The 19,436-nt window shown below is 42.5% G+C and overlaps 1 protein-coding gene across 1 annotated transcript; it reads right to left on the bottom strand.

Moving 5' to 3' along the window:
* Window positions 1-915: 915 nt before the first annotated feature.
* Window positions 916-11,560, bottom strand: RBM43 (RNA binding motif protein 43). Its single transcript, XM_056117700.1, has 4 exons — window positions 11,476-11,560; window positions 5,684-5,894; window positions 2,718-2,803; window positions 916-1,674 (listed from the first exon to the last, which is right to left on the bottom strand). Exons 1-4 carry the CDS (start codon window positions 11,545-11,547, stop codon window positions 916-918), a joined length of 1,128 nt encoding a protein of 375 aa, XP_055973675.1. The 5' UTR covers window positions 11,548-11,560.
* Between the last annotated feature and the right edge of the window lie 7,876 nt (window positions 11,561-19,436).

Below are 19,436 nucleotides of genomic sequence, written 5' to 3'. Positions count from 1 at the left end.
AACAATGGCCAGAATGGCAGGGAAATTATCAGGATAAGAGGACCTGTCCCTAACAGCTCATTGTGCGCTTTGAAACTAGGCCAAATCTTGTACTTTCACTTATATCTCACTTTGAAGCTGTAAGTGTGGACTATGACGCACAGACTGACTATAAAAATTGCAGCTTCTTCCTTGCACAGGGTCTTGCTTTGGCCTGCGTGCCTAAGAGCTTGACCCCAGCTAGCTGGCTTGAATAAACTCTGCTTATGTTTTGCATTACTGGCTGGACTCTGTGTGGTTCGGAGAGGGAAGATTATCAATCTCGAACCCGAACAATACCAATTTCACAAATGTTAGAGAAACTGCCAATGACTTAATGAGAATGTTCTGAACTTGTAATATGCTAGAATTAAGGCTATTTCTTTTTCTAGGAATGTGGGATTCCAGAGGTGAGATTTTCTTAGTTTAATGAGGGTTCCTCCCACCATCAAAGTTTTCTACCCTCAAAATTATCTTTCCAGTCAGAGTTTGGGTTTAGCCATTGTCACATTCCCTGCCAGCTGGGTAAATACAGCCAGTTATTTTTCTCTAATTCAGCGTTCTTCCTGTCTAACAAGAAAGAGCAAAGACTTTAACAGAAGAATTATATGAAGGACTGGAGTATGACTGATCGGGCACTTGCCTAGCAGTGAGCCGACTCAGGTTTGATCCCTAGCTCCCCCATACGGTCCCCGAGCCCATCAGGAGTGATTTCTGAGTGCGGATCCAGTAGTATCCCTTGAGACTGCCAGGTGTGACCCCCCAAGCCAAAACAAAATATAGAAAACAAAATAGAGATTAAATTATAAGATATGTAAAGACAGCACTGTGCAGGCAATGTCCACTGTTCAGTAAGCAGAAGCAGCCACTATGATCACTAATTCTGCAGAGATTTTATTATCTAACCCTGTGCCCTATTAATTCTGCAACATGTCTCTTAAATAAATAAGTGTCAGGAGAAGGCCCAATAATGTCAATGTGTGTTTTGTAAACATTAACCAGAATCTGAGGGTACTTAGAAAATAGTTGTTCACACGCCAACCGAATATTTTTTCTCTCACTATTTTCCTTTCCTGCCAAAACAAATGTCTCTTTTCTAAGGTTAACAAGAAGATTATGTGAAAACTGCTCAATGAGCTCTTTCACATATTTTTCATTGTTTGGCCGAGTACCAGATCCCCTGCTTTTTATATAAATTGTGGTAATTTCGCCATCAACTCTCTCCTGACAGAGAACACGAGATTTTTTTAACGTATCGTCATAAATTCGGCACCTGTGTTTCAGGTAAAGGAAAATATCAGTGTGGAGAACAAGTGTTTCTCCTCGCGTGGTAGGCTCAGGCACTGAGGGGGGGAGTGAGTTTGCAGAGCCACTGCTTCTCAGTACATGCCTTTGAGTGCTCTGTTGGTGATATTTTTTCCTCTCACTGAACAGCTTCCTGTTTTGTTCTACAAAAGACTTTGCTTCTGATAGCAAAGACTGATGGAGCATCTTGAAAGCCAGGAATGATCCTTGAACGGCGACCTTTCCACTTCTCTGCAGACTACTGAAGCATAAAGTTGGAATCTTCTGTTGCAGGCCCCTCACCAGACTTTCCAGCCTGTCATGGCTCCCAAAGACAGAAAGGTCCAGGGTGGCTCTCACACAACTAAAGACCTGGAATTAAAAAAAGAGGAGTTAAAACAGCAGTGTCCAGGGGAACAAAGGATAGGCATTCCTCTGCCACTCTCCTCCACAGCAGCAGTCCCACACTAGGCCCGAAATGCCCACCACACACTTTCCTTTTGCATAATAATAGTCCTTCCCAGGGATCCCTCAATACCAACAGGGCCATAGTGTTCTCTTTACGAATGTCCCTCATCACATAACACACATACAGGTTATTAAGGCTTTCGAAGAGACACAATGCTTTCTGAGAGAAAACCTACCAGGGGCCAGAGAGATAGGATAGTGAGTAGGGTGTTTGCTTGCAAGAGGCCAGCCCAGGTTTGATCTCTGGTATCCCATATGGTCCCCTGGGCACCTCGACAGATGATGCCTGAGCACAGGGCCAAGAGAAAGCCCTGAGTATTGCCAGGGAGTAGGGATGGGAGGGAAGATAGCAGAGGAGAGGAGAGGAGAGGAGAGGAGAGGAGAGAGAGGAGAGGAGAGGAGAGGAGAGGAGAGGAGAGGAGAGGAGAGGAGAGGAGAGGAGAGGAGAGGAGAGGAGAGGAGAGGAGAGGAGAGGAGAGGAGAGGAGAAGAGAAGAGAAGAGAAGAGAAGAGAAGAGAAGAGAAGAGAAGAGAAGAGAAGAGAAGAGAAGAGAAGAGAAGAGAAGAGAAGAGAAGAGAAGAGACCAAGAGGAGCACAAACATGAAAACAAACTACACAATTGGGTCCCGAGTGCTAGTAGGGCATTTGCCTTGCACAAGACCAACCCAGGTTAGATCCATGGCACCCTATATGGTCCCCCAAGCACTGCCAGGAATAATTTCTGAGTGCAGAGCCAGGAATAACACCTGGGGAGCTTCAGGAGTGTGGTCCAAAAAACAATAAAAATGGACCAGACAGTATTTGGGATTTAATGGCTGAAATGGATTAAAGTTTCATTTTCTTGCACAGGTGTCCAGGGGAAAGAATACTTATTATCTCCTATATAAGGAACATTTGGCGAACAAACAGAATCCAGAAGTATCAGCGCCTTCAGCATGACACCTTACCTTTTCACTAAAATGCCAGACAGTGAAGTGAGCTTCTCCCTTTTTCTTTGTTAGATAGTGTTTCCCTTGTCTGATATTCTCAGCAACTAAGTGAAAACATCATCATTAGAAGTGTTTGTGGCATGATCTACTAATAATTACCTTAATTCAAACTAATAACCATGTTCAACTCTAAGACTGAACTAGATTACTTGGGTTGCCCCGGATTTTTTTTCTACACTTTCCTCTAAATTCAGCAAATGCTACTTCAACAAAAATAAAACTAACTTTATATGTAAATATAACTCTAATTTTACTTTTATAAATATAACCCTAATTGTACTTTTAAACAGACATATGTATAGATATATATGTATGTTTTTAAAATATAAATTTATGTATACATATATAACTTTTTTCGGGGTAATCAGGGGGAAAAACACAGACAGGGTTAGGAACAAAAACCTACAGGTCAATATCTCCAATATCTCCAATATCTCAGATGCAAAATTTCTCAATTTGGAGGTGAAAGGGAGAGGTGTTTTTCAGCAATCACAGTAAACAACTCAACAATACATTACCAAACAAAAGGGAATGTCCTGCCACCGAGGCAGGGTGGGATGGGGAAGGGAGGTGCGAGGGATACTGAGATCATTGGTGGTGGAGAATGGGCACTGGTGGAGGGATGGGTACTCGATCATTGTATAACTGAAACCCAAGCAACAAAGGCATATTTGATGAATAGAACTAACATCATCATGGCAGAAAACTGAAAGCATTTCTTTTAATAACAGCCAGAAAGAAGGATCCCCACACTCACCCTTATTATTCAACATAGTATTATAAGTCCTAGACAGAGCAATTGGTAAGAAAAGGAAATAAAAGGGATCTAAATTGGAAAAGAAGTAAAGCTATTCCTATTTCATGATGATATGATACTGTACCTAGAAAAATCCTAAAGATTCCACTGAAAAAAAATCTTAGGAACGATAAACCAGTACAGTAAAAAGTCAAGCTACGAAATTAATAAGCAAAATTCCTTTTGTTTCGTTTTGTTTGGGAGCCACACCTGGCTGTGTTCAGAGATACTCCTGGGCTCAGGGATTACTCCTGGTGGACTCTTGGACCATAAGACAGCCCTACCTGCTACAAATCGTGTCATTTTAATGCAAGCCACAAACCAGAAGAGAACCATCTGGAAAACAATGTTATTCATGGCTGCATCAGAAAGAATCTGGAGTCTAAGAATAAACACAGCAAAGGAAGAGAAATACTTATACATAAAAAATATTGTTAAGAGTTCTACCAGGAATGATACCTGAGTTCAAAACAGAAACAAGACCTGAGGACATGCAGAAGTAGCTCAAAAACACAAGACAAAAACTTATTTCTAGTCAATTATCTAAATAATTACAAAATTGGTCAGTCAGCTTTATCACAAGCCATTTTCACGTATATTTTTCTAGTACTTTACTGTGCCATCTTTATACTCAGCATAGAATGATTTTAAGCTGCTTTAAACTATCAACCACCAGTTGCCCCCCACGAGCGGCTCTCCAGCACGGCCACAGCCCCAGAAGCACAAGGGCTTAATGCAGAACCCAGCAGCTTGGAGCAGAAAAGTGAAAGGACTATGCGTTAATCCAGGCAATCATTTCTGCCCAGAGGGGAAAGGGTGTTGCTCCCTTCCGCCCTCCTCCCTCTGGAAAGAAAGATGGCGGCCACATGGGAGCCTTGTGGACAGCAGGTATGAGCCGGGGGTGTGGGGGCGACTAAAACCTCATGGGAAGGGGGGCGTTCTGGTCCGTCCTTCACGCCCTACCGAGGTCACCAGTTGCCCCCCACGAGCGGCTCTCCAGCACAGCCACGGCCCCAGAAGCACAAGGACTTAATGCAGAACCCAGCAGCTTGGAGCAGAAAAGTGAACGGACTATGCATTGATCCAGGCCATCAAGTCTGCCGGAGGGGAAAGGGTGTTGCCCCATTCGCCCTCTCCTCTCTGGAAAGAAAGATGGCGGCCACATGGGAGCCTTGTGGACAGCAGGTATGAGCCGGGGGTGTGGGGGCGACTAAAACCTCATGGGAAGGGGGGCGTTCCGGTCCGTCCTTCACGCCCTACCGAGGTCACCAGTTGCCCCCCACGAGCGGCTCTCCAGCACGGCCATGGCCCCAGAAGCACAAGGACTTAATGCAGAACCCAGCAGCTTGGAGCAGAAAAGTGAACGGACTATGCGTTGATCCAGCCCAACAAGTCTGCCGGAGGGGAAAGGGTGTTGCCCCATTCGCCCTCTCCTCTCTGGAAAGAAAGATGGCGGCCACATGGGAGCCTTGTGGACAGCAGGTATGAGCCGGGAGTGTGGGGGCGACTAAAACCTCATGGGAAGGGGGGGGCGTTTCGCTTCGCCCTTCACGCCCTACCGAGGCCACCAGTTGCCCCCCGCGAGCGGCTCTCCAGCACGGCCACGACTCCAGAACACAGAAACCAATTTCTTAACTATCTGACTTTCAGTAGAAATACTTCCAGGGTCAATAGGTAAAATAGCAGAAATCCAAAACCAACATTTAATTCTTGAACCCAGCTGTAGAAAGCAAATCACTTCACAATGCTTTTTCAGCATGTCTGATTTGGGGGGGGGGGGGGTAAACTCTAAATAATAGTGGTGAATCTTTTATTGAAACAATGAATCTAATCAAAGCAGATAGAGTGTTAACTAGAATTCATCTGCCTCACAGGGACGGGGAGGGGTGGGGGGGGTGGGGTTTTATTGGGGTTCTTCATGGTAAAAAATAAGTATTGGTAAAGGGAAATGTGTTTGATATTTGCATGACTGAGACATAAACCTGAAAGCTTTGTAACCTTTCCCACAGTGATTCAATAAATAAATAAAAAAAAAACTATCAACCACATGAATCATTTTAATGAAATCCTATTTTCAACTTCTTTAAATAAATATTGCTAAAATTGCAGAAATATGATTTGAAAATACCTTTTTTTTCTCTGAATATTACATACGCAACTCCTTTGGTACTTGTTGGATATATCACAGCTTCAACAGCTCTACTTTCATGTACAAGGTCTTGGAAGTAACTCTTCACTAAAGTGGTCAGCGCCTTATCATTGGAATCGTGAAATGGAAGATCAGCAACTACAAGTGTTCTTTCAGAAGCTCTGACTTTCTCAATATCCAAAACTGGCGCCTGTAAAAGAAATAGCGGGCTCAATATATAAGATTCCTGGACATCATAACAATGACAATATCTAAAACAAAGGAAAGGGTAAAGGGAGAAATGAAGAGATAAGATTCCACTTAATCAAAGGCAGTGTAAAAGACCAATGAGCCAGGCTGTTTCTGTTTGTTAGATTGTTTGTTTGTTTGTTTGTTTGTTTGTTTGTTTGAGACACACCTGGCATAGAATTTTTTTTTAAGCTCAGGGCTTATTCCTGCCCAGGAAATGTACTGCCATGGTTCTCTGTGCCCAGCCTGGCCAAGTCTGGAATATTATAAGCCAGGAATAGACTCTGAGCCATTCTCAATAACTGTGCAGACCTGCAGCTCAATGAGAGGGTCTGGCATGGCAGTGCAGGGAATCACCCAGGCCACCAGAGTGTTCGGGAGACCATGGGGCGCCAGGGATCAAACCCAGGTAGGACACATGCTAGAAGGCTGTACTATATCCTGGCCCCTGCGTTTAACTTTTACACTCATAGGTTAAGTGTTTCAAATATCAAAGACTTAAATGTGCTTGCAGATGCCAATTTTAACCCTACCAATGTAAGAATGAGAGCAGGACTTGAGGCAAAGACAGAAGGAAGAATAATTACCCCTTACCCCCTAGAGAGAAATTACTATTAAAATTTAAATTGTACTAAATAAATTGGGCTGGAGTGATAGCACAGCGGATAGGGCATTTGCCTTGCACACGGCTGACCCGGGTTCAATTCCTCCGCTCCACTTGGAGACCCCAGCAAGCTACTGAGAATATCTCGCCCGCAAGGAAAAGCCTGGCAAGCTACCCATAACATATTTGATATGCCAAAAACAGTAATAACAAGTCTCACAATTTCTTGTGAGACGTTACTGGTGCCTGCTTGAGGAAAATCAATGAACGGGAGGACAGTGCTACAGTGCTACTAGATAAATTATAAAAATAATTTTAAAAGATATGGGAAAATACCTTGTGCTCAGGTATCGAATTAACATTGTTAGATAAATATCTCATCCAAGGTGTTATATAAATTCAATGGAATCTCTATCAAAAACCCAATGACAATCTTCAAGGAAATAATACAAACATTACTGGAACTTGTGAGGAACTACAAAGTTGTCCAAAGAAACAAAGCAGTCCAGGAAAATGAGGAGAATAGATCATCACATTCCTTGACTTAAAACTGCTATGAAGGTGCAAAATATTTAAAACAATATTAAAGCATTCAAGCTTGTAAAGGAAGTAAGAGATTACTTAAGTAAAACCCTCAGATTTTTTTTCAGAGCAGAAGTTTGTAGAAAATGAATAAAACTGGGGCTGGAGTGATAGTATAGTGGATAGGTTATTTGCCTTGCTTGTGATTGAACCTGGGTTCAATCCTTAGCACTGCAAATGGTCCCCTTAGCACCATCAGCAGAGATCCCTGAGTGCAGAGCCACAGTAAGTCCTAAACAGCACTCTGTGTGGTCAAATAAAAAGACTATAAAATTAGTGATGCCTGGCAAGAGGACATGCATTCTTTTAGTATTTCTTTAGTACCTGTAAAAATAACTGGCAGATTATAGTACATGGCTGACTGCAGTTTAATCCCCAGCACTGTATGTGGTCCTCTAGGGCACCGACAGGGGTCACTCCTGAACATAGGTAAAGGTAAAGGCCCTCCCGTTGATCGTCGATTTGCTCGAGCGGGCCCAGTAACGTCTCCATTGGAGACTTTGTTGTTACTGTGTCTGGCATATCGAATACTCTCGGTAGCTTGCCGGGCTCTCTGAGAGGGGCGGAGGAATCGAACTCGGGTCGGCCATGTTGGCTGCGTGCAAGGCAAACGCCCTACCGCTGTGCTATCACTCCGAACATGGAGTCAGAAATATACCCTAAATACTGGGAATAGCCCCCAAAACAACTTCTTCTTCTTCTTCTTCTTCTTCTTCTTCTTCTTCTTCTTCTTCTTCTTCTTCTTCTTCTTCTTCTTCTTCTTCTTCTTCCTTCTTCTTCTTCTTCTTCTTCTTCTTCTTCTTCTTCTTCTTCTTCTTCTTCTTCTTCTTCTTCCTCTTCCTCTTCCTCCTCCTCCTCCTCCTCCTCCTTCTTCTTCCTTCCTCTTCCTCTTCCTCCTCTTCCTCTTCCTCTTCCTCTTCTTCTTCTTCTTCTTCTTCTTCTTCTTCTTCTTCTTCTTCTTCTTCTTCTTCTTCTTCTTCTTCTTCTTCTTCTTCTTCTTCTTTTTAACATACTTGCTTGTATTCTCTTATATACGGGCTTAAGTGGCCCCAGAATGAAATACAACAACCTTCACACACTCCCCTCTTATTGTTGTGGGAAGATGTTCGCTGGTCAGGTGGATGTTTGAATATTATCTGTAATGAAGTATTGTGAACTACTTTATGAAAATAAAATTTATAAAAATTAAAAAACACTATTGTTTGGCAAAAGGGGTTAAGATTTATTATATAACTAGCAGGATTTTCTCAAATTGTATATATCAACTTCAGTTGTGTAATAAATACATCACCCAATCTGAGACGGTAATTAGAATCTAAAAAGAATGGTTTTTAGGAAAATTGGTCAGTTCCACACCAAAAATAAATTAATTAATTAAAAATAAAAAGTTCTCAGACTCCTTTCTAACACCACACACAAAAGTCACATCAAAATGTATTATAGATCTTTACATTAGACCTGCTGCATCTATAAGTTATACTGAGAGAAACATAGGTAGAATACTTCATGACATTGAAACTAGATGCATCTTCAATGATTCAATACCATTATCCAAGCTAACAGAAGTAAAGATAAACAAATGGCACTCTATTAAACTAAGAAGCTTCTGCACTGAAAGACAAAATGAGCACCAGAATAAGAAAGATACCCATGAGACTGGGAAAAAATATATTCCCACCACTTATCTGATAAAGAATTAAAATACAAGATATATAAAGCACTAGTAGAATTTTGCAAAAAATGAGGGGGGTGGGGAGGGGAAATCCAACCAACCGCATTAACAAATAGGAGTAAGACATGAATAGAAACTACCTACAAAAAGACAAGACACATGGCCAAAAAGCAAAACTCATAGGAAAAATGCTCTGCATCACCTATCATCAGGAAAAGGCAAATGAAAACAACTGTCCTCCCATTGCTCACCGATTGCTCGAGCAGACCCAGTAACGTCTCCATTTTGAGACTTGTAATACATCACTGGTAGTTTGCCAGGCTCTGCCGCACGGGCGAGATACTCTCAGTAGCTTGCCGGGCTCTCTGAGAGAGGTGGAGGAATCGAACCCATTTTGGGCGGGCCGGCTGCGCATAAGGCAAATGCTCTACCTCTGTGCTATCACTCCAGCCCAACAATGAAATATCATCTCAAGCAGTGAAACTATCACAAACATCACAAAGAAAAAAAACAAACAGTGCTGGTATGGATGAGGGAGAAAAGGAACCCTCATTCACTGTCCAGCCGTTTTGGAAAAAAATATGGACTCTTCTCAAAACACTCCGAATTAAACTACCATAAAACCTAGCAAAACTTCTTGGCATCTATCCCAAACGCCCAAATATTTTATTTAGAAAAGATACTTTCATTCCTATATGCATTGCAGCACTATTCACAATAGCAAAAATCTGAAAACAATCCAAATATTCCAGAACAGATGACTGGATAAAGAACTTTGGTACATACGCATAACGGAATATTACATAGCTATAAAAAAGATGAAAGCATGCAATTTGCTACTACGTGGATGTATTTGAAGAGTATCATGCTGAATGAACCGAGTCAGAAAGAGACAGAAACACATGGATCTCTTTCATATTGTGGAACAAGAAGAAATAAAGTAGTCTTATAACAAATGCCTAAAGGCAACAGAAACTGAAAAAACTAGTTTTCAGAAGGAAGCTTACTTACCCCAAGGAAGGGTAGGGGAAACTAGAACAGAAATGGGATTGCGAGTGTGGATACTAGGACAACAGTAAGAGTGGAGTGGACGCTGGTTGAGGCTGTGGTCCTGGACTGTGCTATATACGTGAAACGTATCAGTCATTAACCACAACACCTAAAAAATATTTTTTAAATAATAAAATAAAACAAAAAATTATACCCCTCCCCCACCGCCAAGTAATCCTAGATTAGGAAGAAAAACTATCTCTGAAGAAAGCAAAGACAACTGAGGTCATATATTAAAGACCTAATTTAATTAAAAATCCAAGAAAACGGACCAGAGAGTGAGTAAAGCAGTTAAGGTGTCTGCCTTGCACATGGGACCTGGGTTCGATTCCTGACAGTCAATATGGTCTCCCAAGGATTTTCAAGAGTGATCCCTGAGCACAAGGCAAGGAGTAAGCTCTGAGCATCACTGGTTATAACCCTAAAACCTGAAACAAAAATGCAAGAGAACGCCCTTCTCTGTTCTCTCTCTCTCTCTCTCTCTCTCTCTCTCTCTCTCTCTCTCTCTCTCTTTCTCCACACACACATACACACACACACACACACACACACACACACACACACATTTTCCCATGGTTCAATGACAAAACATCTGCCTTGCAAACTGGAGGCAGCAAATTTAAAACTTCTCTTTAAGTCATGTAAGAAAATCATAGCAGCTTTGTAATGCCTCATAGATCATAGAAGGAATTAATTCAATGAATCTGCTCGTTTTTTCTTCACTGTAACTGAACACTGTATGGAAAACATTATATTGAGGTCAGTTAAAGACAGTGATGACTTAGTCTCTTTTATTTTATATATATATTTAAATGTTTATATATATTTAAATGTTTTGTTTTGGTAAGGCACTAATGAGAAACAGTCTTTCACTTCGTCGCCTCATTAATAATCGTTAAAGATCAGTTTAAAATCGTTGAGGTCCCGCCCCGGGTACACGACGGAGCTGCCCTCTGCAACCTCACAAACGCTCCTGCAGCCCTGCAGCCCCGGGAGTTTGCATCCACGGGCAAAGGCCTCGCCACCACTTGTAGTGCTTAGATGGCCAGCGAGAACAAGGCACCTGGAATTTGCTGGTTGTCCCAGCCAGCACAGATGGTGAAAACACAGGGCCCCTTTGTGTCTGGAGAAAAAACAAAGGCCCCAGGGGAGAGGAAGCCCCATTTGCGCAGATGGCAAGTCGGTGGCCTCGCCTCGAATCCTCTTACTGACCCTTTCCAAACTAGAAACTGTAGCCTGCGTTTTTAGCGCGATCTCTCGACTCTGGTTCCCTCTGAGAGGGGTACCGAAGCCCCTAACTAAACCAGCCTTCCAAGCGATGACGCCCCTCCCCCCGACACACACACACACACACACACACACACACACACACACACACACACCCCTCTGAGAGGGGTACCGAAGCCCCTAACTAAACCAGCCTTCCAAGCAATGACCCCCCTCCCCCCCGACACACACACACACACACACACACACACACACACGCGCGCGCGCCCAACCACTCAAGGAGAGAGGAGGGTGTCGGAACGCGCGCTCAGGCCGGTGCAGCCGCGCTCGCATCACCCCGACGCGGTGGGTCCTGGGCGCTCCCTGCGCCTTTGCCTCCCCCGCCCATGCCCAACCTGCTCCAGCTACCTGCGAGGGATCGTGGCCACGGGACCAGAGCGAGCCAGACCTGGACCACCGCAAATTAAAGCAATCTACCATGGTAGAGCCGAGATGCGACCTCGGCGGCGAGGTGGACGCGGGCGTCAGGGAGCGCCGGGCGCGGGGCAAAGGAGTTTTGCTTTCGGTTTAGGGCTCCAGCTCGCTGGGTTCCTCCTCCCCCACCTGCTTTTGCTGGGACCTGGCCTAGCGCCTCCTAGGTGGGGTCTCGGACCTTCGGAGACCCGCGGCCGGCCGCCTGCCAGGCGCTCTGCAGAGTGGACACAAGATCTCAGTGGAGACTTGAAAGCGCGCTGGCGAAGGGCGTGGGGGCGGGGGGGGTGGGGAACGATTCTGATCCTCTGGGTAGATTGTAGGTTGCTGAGGCTGTGCCAGGTGTGTCTAGGTGTAATCCCCTAAAGGATGCTGGGCAGCCTCCTGCCCACGGGGCCCAGACTTCTGAGCGCAGCGCTGTAAGTGAGGTGGGGGATTCCGCAGCCTGAAGTTCAAAGTCCAAGAGAAACCTAACAGGGCAAAGACAAGGTTGACCCTGTTAGGTTTCTCTTAGACTTTGAACTTCAGACTGCGGAATCTCCACCTCACTAACAGCGCTGCGCTCGGAAGTCTGGGCCCCGTGGGCAGGAGGCTGCCCAGAAATTTGTAAGTCTACAACTGTACCTCATGGTGTTTCACTAATAAAAATAAAATTATTATTATTATTATTATTATTATTATTATTATTTTAAGGTAATAAAATAAAAAGAAAAAATTAGAAACCTAACAGGGCAAGCAAGAGGCTGCGGATCTACGGGGATTCCATGCAGAAAGTAGAATGACGCCTGCTTCAAACCAGTGGTGGGAAGAGTGTCAAATGAAATCAGCAAGAGCATCAGCATCCACATTGGAAGGAATCTTCTCACGGGAATGATTGGTGATCTAGGATTAGGGCCAGAAATGCAGGTCTACCCAGCGGTGCCATGGAACCTGACTTCAAGGGACTATTCAACTTTTCGGCAGCCAGTGAAAAAGGCTGTAAAGGGCCTGTTTGACTCTGCTGGGTGTGGTGTGTGTGTGTGTGTGTGTGTGTGTGTGTGTGTGTGTGTGCGTAATTTTTTTAAGGCAAAGTGAATTTGTTTAGGGTCAAAGAATTGCAACTTAGGGTGCCTTAAAATGGGCTCCAAAGATGCTATGGAGCATAAATAGCACCTTCCTCCTGGCCAAGCTTAAACAGGTCATCCAGAGCCCGTTCCCACATAACCTCCCTAGATTAGACCTGATCCACCACCTCCCAGCCCAGTAGTCTGTCCCAAGGAGGACATGCCTACTGTGCTTTGAGATCCCATGTCTTGATTGCACAGGAAGGGAGTTGGGCCATCTCCAGCGTTGTCAGGTAATTGCTGTGTCTCTCAGACCTGGACCAGGCACGGTAGGGCCCTGGTCCTAACCCCTGTCTATTTAAATAATCATGTTACCATTTGCACCATCCTTTTTTTGCACAGCAAAAATCTTTGCTGTATCCATTCTGTATTTTCTGTGGGCCTAGCAGGTCAGTCTAACAACTCTCTTTAATAAAATCTTTGAACTCCTCATGGGTCTTGTGTTTTAATCACAGACCCTAACAACTGATTGTGGTCCCCTCAGCCTCACCAGGAATGACTCCTGAGCACAGAGCCAGGAGTGAGCCCTGAGCACCAAGAAAAAAAGAAAGAAAGAAAGAAAGAAAGAAAGAAAGAAAGAAGGAAGGAAGGAAGGAAGGAGAGGGAGGGAGGGAGGGAGGAAGTGACTCTAATTCTATCCTGTGACAAAAAGTTCACACTTCTAAGTCCTGAAGTTCGAAGACAAAGAGTCTCTGCTTTTTTCAAACTGCTTATGAAGCAACTGCAATTGGACCTAGTCCAAAGGTCTGGCTCTGTTTGTGACTTGTTTCAGTGATTTACCCTCATTCCTCCATATGTCAGCTTTCTACCATGCCAACGATTTTAACTTGTTTTTGCTGATGGGGTTCAGGACATGCGACTCCAAGAGTGTCACTGTGCCATACTGACCATTTCAAGGTGAAGTCACATAATAGGGCCTGCGGGCTGGGTAGGACTTCTCCCCATCAGCAGATCATGAAACTCCAGTGCCTGTATGACTATCCACAAGGAGGTCTCTGGAGAAACAGACCTTGCGAAGTGACCCCTACTTTATTTACATGAATCTCGTGTAATCAAACCCAGCATACAAACATTGCGGTTCAACCATTTCTTCAGGTCTTTCTTTATTAAGGCTTCTGGGTCCCATAAAACTTAAATATTAAACAAATGTGTGTGTTTTTCTCCTGTTAATCCGCTTTGGTTTCACTTCCAACAAGGAAGTTAGTTTAACACCCAATACGGAACTTTCTTTTCTGGCATGGCTGGGAGCGGAGAATGGGGCAACCACACCCAGCAACGTTTACAGGCTTCTCCAGCTCTGTGCTTGGAAGGTAAGAGGGTCGTTTCTGGCACTCGAGGACCCCATGATGCCAGAGATTGAACCCCGACCTTCTGCATACAAAGCGCGCACTTAGTCTGTTGAGCTATCTCTCTGGCCCACCAAGGAATTCTAGAGATTGTTGAATGTGGAACTAGGGAGAAAACTCAAAGAACTAGAATTTATCTCTACAGTTTCATGTTTGATTCCTGGCATTTCAGGGTTCCCCAGAACCACCAGGAGTGACCCCTGAGAACTGAACCGTCAGCAGAAAGCAGTGTCCCTGAGCTCTGCCTCATGTGGTCCAAAAAAAAAAAAACCCACAGTAATAGAAAATAAAAAAAAGAATATTCAGTAAAACTTTTTCCTCCCCTAAATTACCAAATTTCCTTGGGAAAACATGACTCCAAGTGTGGTCAAATATAATTCCAGCAGCTTATTCTAGAACTGCTTCCCTCCAAAATATATTTGATCTCTTATAGCCTGGGTTGAAAGACTTTTATTTCATTCTACTTTTTTCCCTCTCACAGCTTAAGTAAAATCATGTTGGTCAACATTTCTCTAAATATATACGAAAGTCTATTACTCCATGTTTCCCTATATCTTAATAAAAATGTGAGATATACATGTTTTTTGTTTCATTTTTATTTTAGGTACCATGATTTACAGTGTTGAGCTATAGTGTTAGTCTGTTGAGTGTTAGTCTGTTGAGCTATCTCTCTGGCCCACCAAGGAATTCTAGAGATTGTTGAATGTGGAACTAGGGAGAAAACTCAAAGAACTAGAATTTATCTCTACAGTTTCATGTTTGATTCCTGGCATTTCAGGGTTCCCCAGAACCACCAGGAGTGACCCCTGAGAACTGAACCATCAGCAGAAAGCAGTTTTATGCAGAAAAAAAAAAAAGACCATTCCAACACCCTCCCGCAGAGTGTCATTTTTCCACCATGTCCCAGTGTTCTCTGCATCATCATCTTGCACCCCTGCTCCATACATTTTTTTAATAAGATATAAAAAAAAATAAGTTTTGGTCACCTTGACAGGCCTAGAGACTATTCCTGGCTTGATGTTTAGAGGACCAAGTGGTATGGACAATGACCTTAGGCTTTCTGCATGCAGATACAGTAACGCCAGCCAATTGAGCTTTTTCTTTGGTCTCCAGGAAAATAATTTTTCTGGAGAAAAATGCCTAAAGTGAGCAATGATAGTTCTATACTATGAATAAAAAATACATATGAAGGCCCTAAGAGATAGGGCCTGGGGAAGGCACTTGCTTTGCACACACCCAGCCTAGCTTTGATACCCAGCACATAAGCCCCACTAGGAATGGTGCATCTCTCTGTCTTTCTCCCTCTCTCTCTCTTTCTCTCTTTCTCTCTCTTTCTCTCTCTCCCTCTCCTTTTCCCTCTCCCTCTCTCTTTTTCTCACATATATATGCATATACATATATATATATATGGAAAGTCATTGTAGCAGAACATACTGAAAATCCCTAAAAAAAATTTCTATTTTTCTACCTAGTAATTCCCACCTTGCAATGAGATCGGTAGTGTAGAAAAAAGACTTGAAAAGCAAGATATTTTGGATTTATGTTTATCGTACCAGTGAAAATATTTGCAATCTTTTGTTTTGTTTTTGAGCCACGCCCAGTAGTACTCAAGGATTATTCCTGGGTCTGTCTCAGAAATCACTTTGGCATGTTCAGGTGACCATATGGGATACAAGGGATCAAACCAGGGTCAGCCACATGCAAGGGCCCAAAATTTGCAATCTTAATGCCCATTGATAGGGAAATATTACTTTGTATGGAGGCACAAATTCAAAAGATGCAAAGCCATGTGGTGGGAGAAACAACTTGAAGAAAGGACAAGAGAATGTCACTGGCCTGGTTGTGGTTTTTTGGTGGTTTTTATTATCTTCATTGTTCTTTAAATATTTTTCAAGAATGCACATCTTTTCTTATTATTTATTTATAGGATTTGTCTGGTTTTTTTGTGTGTGTGTGTCTGCATGTCTGTGTGTCTTTGTGCAAATGCACATGTGTAGGGGGGACTTTCCCAGCAGTGATTGGGGGCTATTCCCAATGTGGTTGTTCAAAGGTGGGAAAAGAGGTGGGGCATGGGTGGGGATCACACAAGGCAGTGCTTAGAGAACCATGCAGTGACGCAGTTGGAATCTAGGGCTTGTGTGTTCAGTTCTTCGAACTCTCTTCTTGGCCTCCTTTTCTTTTTTAACACCTACTAAATATTATTAATGCTATTCACTATGTAGTTTCAGCTTTCTACCTTCCAAGTGTGTGATGGGATTGCTCCTTTAGATGCTCCTTTGGATTGGATGAGGTCATATACTTGATTCTGACTCAGTGGTGAATAGAAGGGACTTTTTTGTCTTTATTTGTTGTTGTTCTTTTCATTTTATTTTATTTCCCCCAACTTTATTTTATTTTTAGAAAGTTCACAATAATTTATTATATTCAACATTCCAACAAGCAATCCCACCACCATTACACCTTCTCATCATCATTATTTCTAATTTTCCAACCACCACCCAAGCCTGCCCCAAAAGCAGGTCCAAAATAATTTATTTTGTATTGCTTGTTATGAATAATCCATTAAAATGCTCCAAAAATGTTTCCTTAGAGGAAAATGTGTGACAATTGTCGTACCTGGAGCCATTAAGAGGAAGGGACATTTTGTATGAAGAATTAAGAGTTCTTTTTTTCTGTCATGTTATCCAGGACAAGGACACTGGCAGTTTTAATATTGGGTCCCTGAGTGTCTACCTAGAACTGAGTGCTATTTGTTAATCCATCACAGATGTGTTGAACAAACTTTTTGTTGTTCTAGTAATCTAAATTTTAGAGGTAGTTTGTCATATCCGCATCACATAATCTATCCTGACTGATACAGAAACTGATATTCTGAAACGGACCATTGCAATAGCCAAAAGGGGAAAGCAAAAGACAATATGCAAGAGTCTAAAATGTGTGACTTGGGCTTAGGGATCAAGTGACAGGTAATTAGACAACAGTGATCATAGATTAGATGGATAATTATTCACATTATGTAGTGGGGAAAACATTTGGCAAAACTTCACTTGTGACTACTCAGAAGGCAGATCATGTAGCTCGCTAACTTCCAGAGTTTAAAAAAAATAGTGTGAAAAACAAAATTAATAGCATAGGTCATTATCAGGTGCTTCTGACAAAGTAATATAAGTAATGGCCAATTCGGAGGAAAGAATAATGGGGGAATTAAAAAATTCCACAAATATAAAAATTTACAGGCTTACATAAGAACACTTCTCATTCTCGAAATTGACAAGAATTTTTAGTAACAAAATCTCAAAAGAACCTTGCTTTATGGTAAGAATCAAATCAAGGTCTACATCTCTGAAAAAGATTTACACCTCAAAACAAAAACACCAATTAATATTGTGGAATTAAATAAATCCTTTCAACTGGACAAATTGATTTTTTAAAAAGTAAGTAAAAAAAGTAAGTAAAAAAGTAAGTAAAAAGAGGCCTACAGTATACAAATATTTCCCAAGTTAGTGAAGACAGGGAAAGAAGAATGAGGCCAAAAATGCAGAGAATTCTAGCAACCATAAAAAGCAACCAAGAAAAAGAATATAGATCTCGCGGAAACAAAGCTGAACGGCTCTGGGCATTCTCTCCTCATTCAAACAGGTACCGCCCAGCGTCCAGTGCCAGGGACTCTTTCTGGGCATGTGCAGCTAGCTTGAACTCCTAGAACAACCGGTCTTCACCCTTGATCTGCGCGGGACGGGAACTGAGGCACATCTCGCGGAAACAAAGCTGAACGGCTCCGGGCATTCTCTCCTCATTCAAACAGGTACCGTCTGCGCCCAGCGCCGGGGACCCCTTTCGGAGCCGCGACCACTAACGCAGCCGCGAATTATTCTCCCACTACATATTCCATAGGAATCATAAGTTAACCTCTTAGATGGAATCTTCTCTAGGTTAGCTAAACCACAGAAACACATTAGCCAATAATTCGTTAAGCCTATCTCAATTCATTCTGCATATCAAGCAGAATAGTAACAGTGAACTTGAAGGTCTAAACCACACTGATCACAATGATAAAGAAATGCAAAAGCCCACCAAACTTTCTTATTGAAGAGGCTAACCCAGAAGACACCAACAGTACTGTAGTGTTAGACAACTTCTCTGACAAGGAATTCAGAAGGGAGCTACAGAGAATGCTTAGGGAGCTAAAAGAAACAATGGAAAGTAATGCTAATAAAAGACAAGAGGATTTGAAGGCAGAAATGAGGAAAATGCAAACGGAAATGTCAGACCTGAAAAACCTGGTAGGCAAATTGAAAAACTCAGTGGAAGGCCTCAGCAGTAGAGTAACAGCTGGTGAGAACAGAATCAGTGAGCTCAAAGATGAAGTTCAGAGACTCTCCAGAAAATAGAAAAGAGACTCAAAATTCAGGAACAGATGGCAAGAGAAGAATCCTGATGAAGCCAAGAGGGGTAACATAAGAATTATTGGAGTCACAGAGGGACAGGAAGAAAACCCTGATGAAGAAGAAACTGTCAAAGACATCATTGCTACAACGTTTCCAGAGCTGTAGAAAATTTGTGACCACATTCAGGAGGCCCGAAGGGTACCAGATAGAAGAAATCCGAATAAAAATACCCCAAGACACATCCTGATCAAAATGACCAAAACCTTAGATAGAGATAAAATTCTAAAAGCAGCAAGATCAAAGAAAAAAATTTCCTACAAAGGAGCATCCTTAAAATTCACAGCTGATTTGTCTGATGAAACCCTCATGGCCTGAAAACAGTGGTGGAATATAGTGAAAAAACTCAATGAAATAAATGCCTCACCAAAAATACTTTACCCAGCGAGACTCTCATTCATAACATAAGGAACAACACACAGTTTCACAGACAAACAACAGCTCAGGAACTTCATAGACTCAAAACCATGGTTACAAGAACAACTAACTGGGCTACTTTAAGACAAGACAGGCCCCTCAAATACACCAAACTTCAACAGAACAATGGGACAAAACCTCATAACAATAATCTCTCTCAATGTCAATGGGTTAAACCACCAATTAAAAGACACAGAGTGGCAGGATGGATTAGAAAAATTGAACCCAACTTTCTACTGCCTGCAAGAAACACATTTCAATAGTCAAAGCAAAAACAGACTTAGAGTCAAAGGCTGGAAAACAATCCTACAGGCAAACAGCTCACATAAAAAGCTGGGGTAGCCATCCAAATATCAGACCACATCGATTTCAGAGTGAAGAAAGCTAGAAGAGACAGTGAAGGCCAATTCTTATTGATCAAAGGATCTGTACAACAGGAAGAACTTACAATACTAAATGTATATGCACCTAATGAGGGACCAGCAAAGTACTTAAAACAACTACTCATAGATTTGGAGAAAGACATCAATAACTATACCATACTAGTGGGAGATTTCAACACCGCTTTATCACCTCTTGATTGATCA

The sequence above is a fragment of the Sorex fumeus genome, unplaced genomic scaffold, assembly GCF_029834395.1.
Source record: "Sorex fumeus unplaced genomic scaffold, SorFum_2.1 ptg000035l, whole genome shotgun sequence".
Classification (NCBI taxonomy): Eukaryota; Metazoa; Chordata; class Mammalia; order Eulipotyphla; family Soricidae; genus Sorex; species Sorex fumeus.
This window is presented reverse-complemented; position numbering and strand designations above follow the sequence as displayed.

What these genes read in the sequence shown, in the direction of transcription:
- RBM43 (XM_056117700.1), bottom strand. Translation starts at nt 11,547, where the DNA reads ATGGTAGATTGCTTTAATTTGCGGTGGTCCAGGTCTGGCTCGCTCTGG. An exon ending in GTGGCCACGATCCCTCGCAG is followed by an intron (nt 5,895 to 11,475) that starts GTAGCTGGAGCA and finishes TTTCTTTTACAG; the next exon opens with GCGCCAGTTTTGGATATTGA. An exon ending in TCTGGCATTTTAGTGAAAAG is followed by an intron (nt 1,675 to 2,717) that starts GTAAGGTGTCAT and finishes TTTTAATTCCAG; the next exon opens with GTCTTTAGTTGTGTGAGAGC.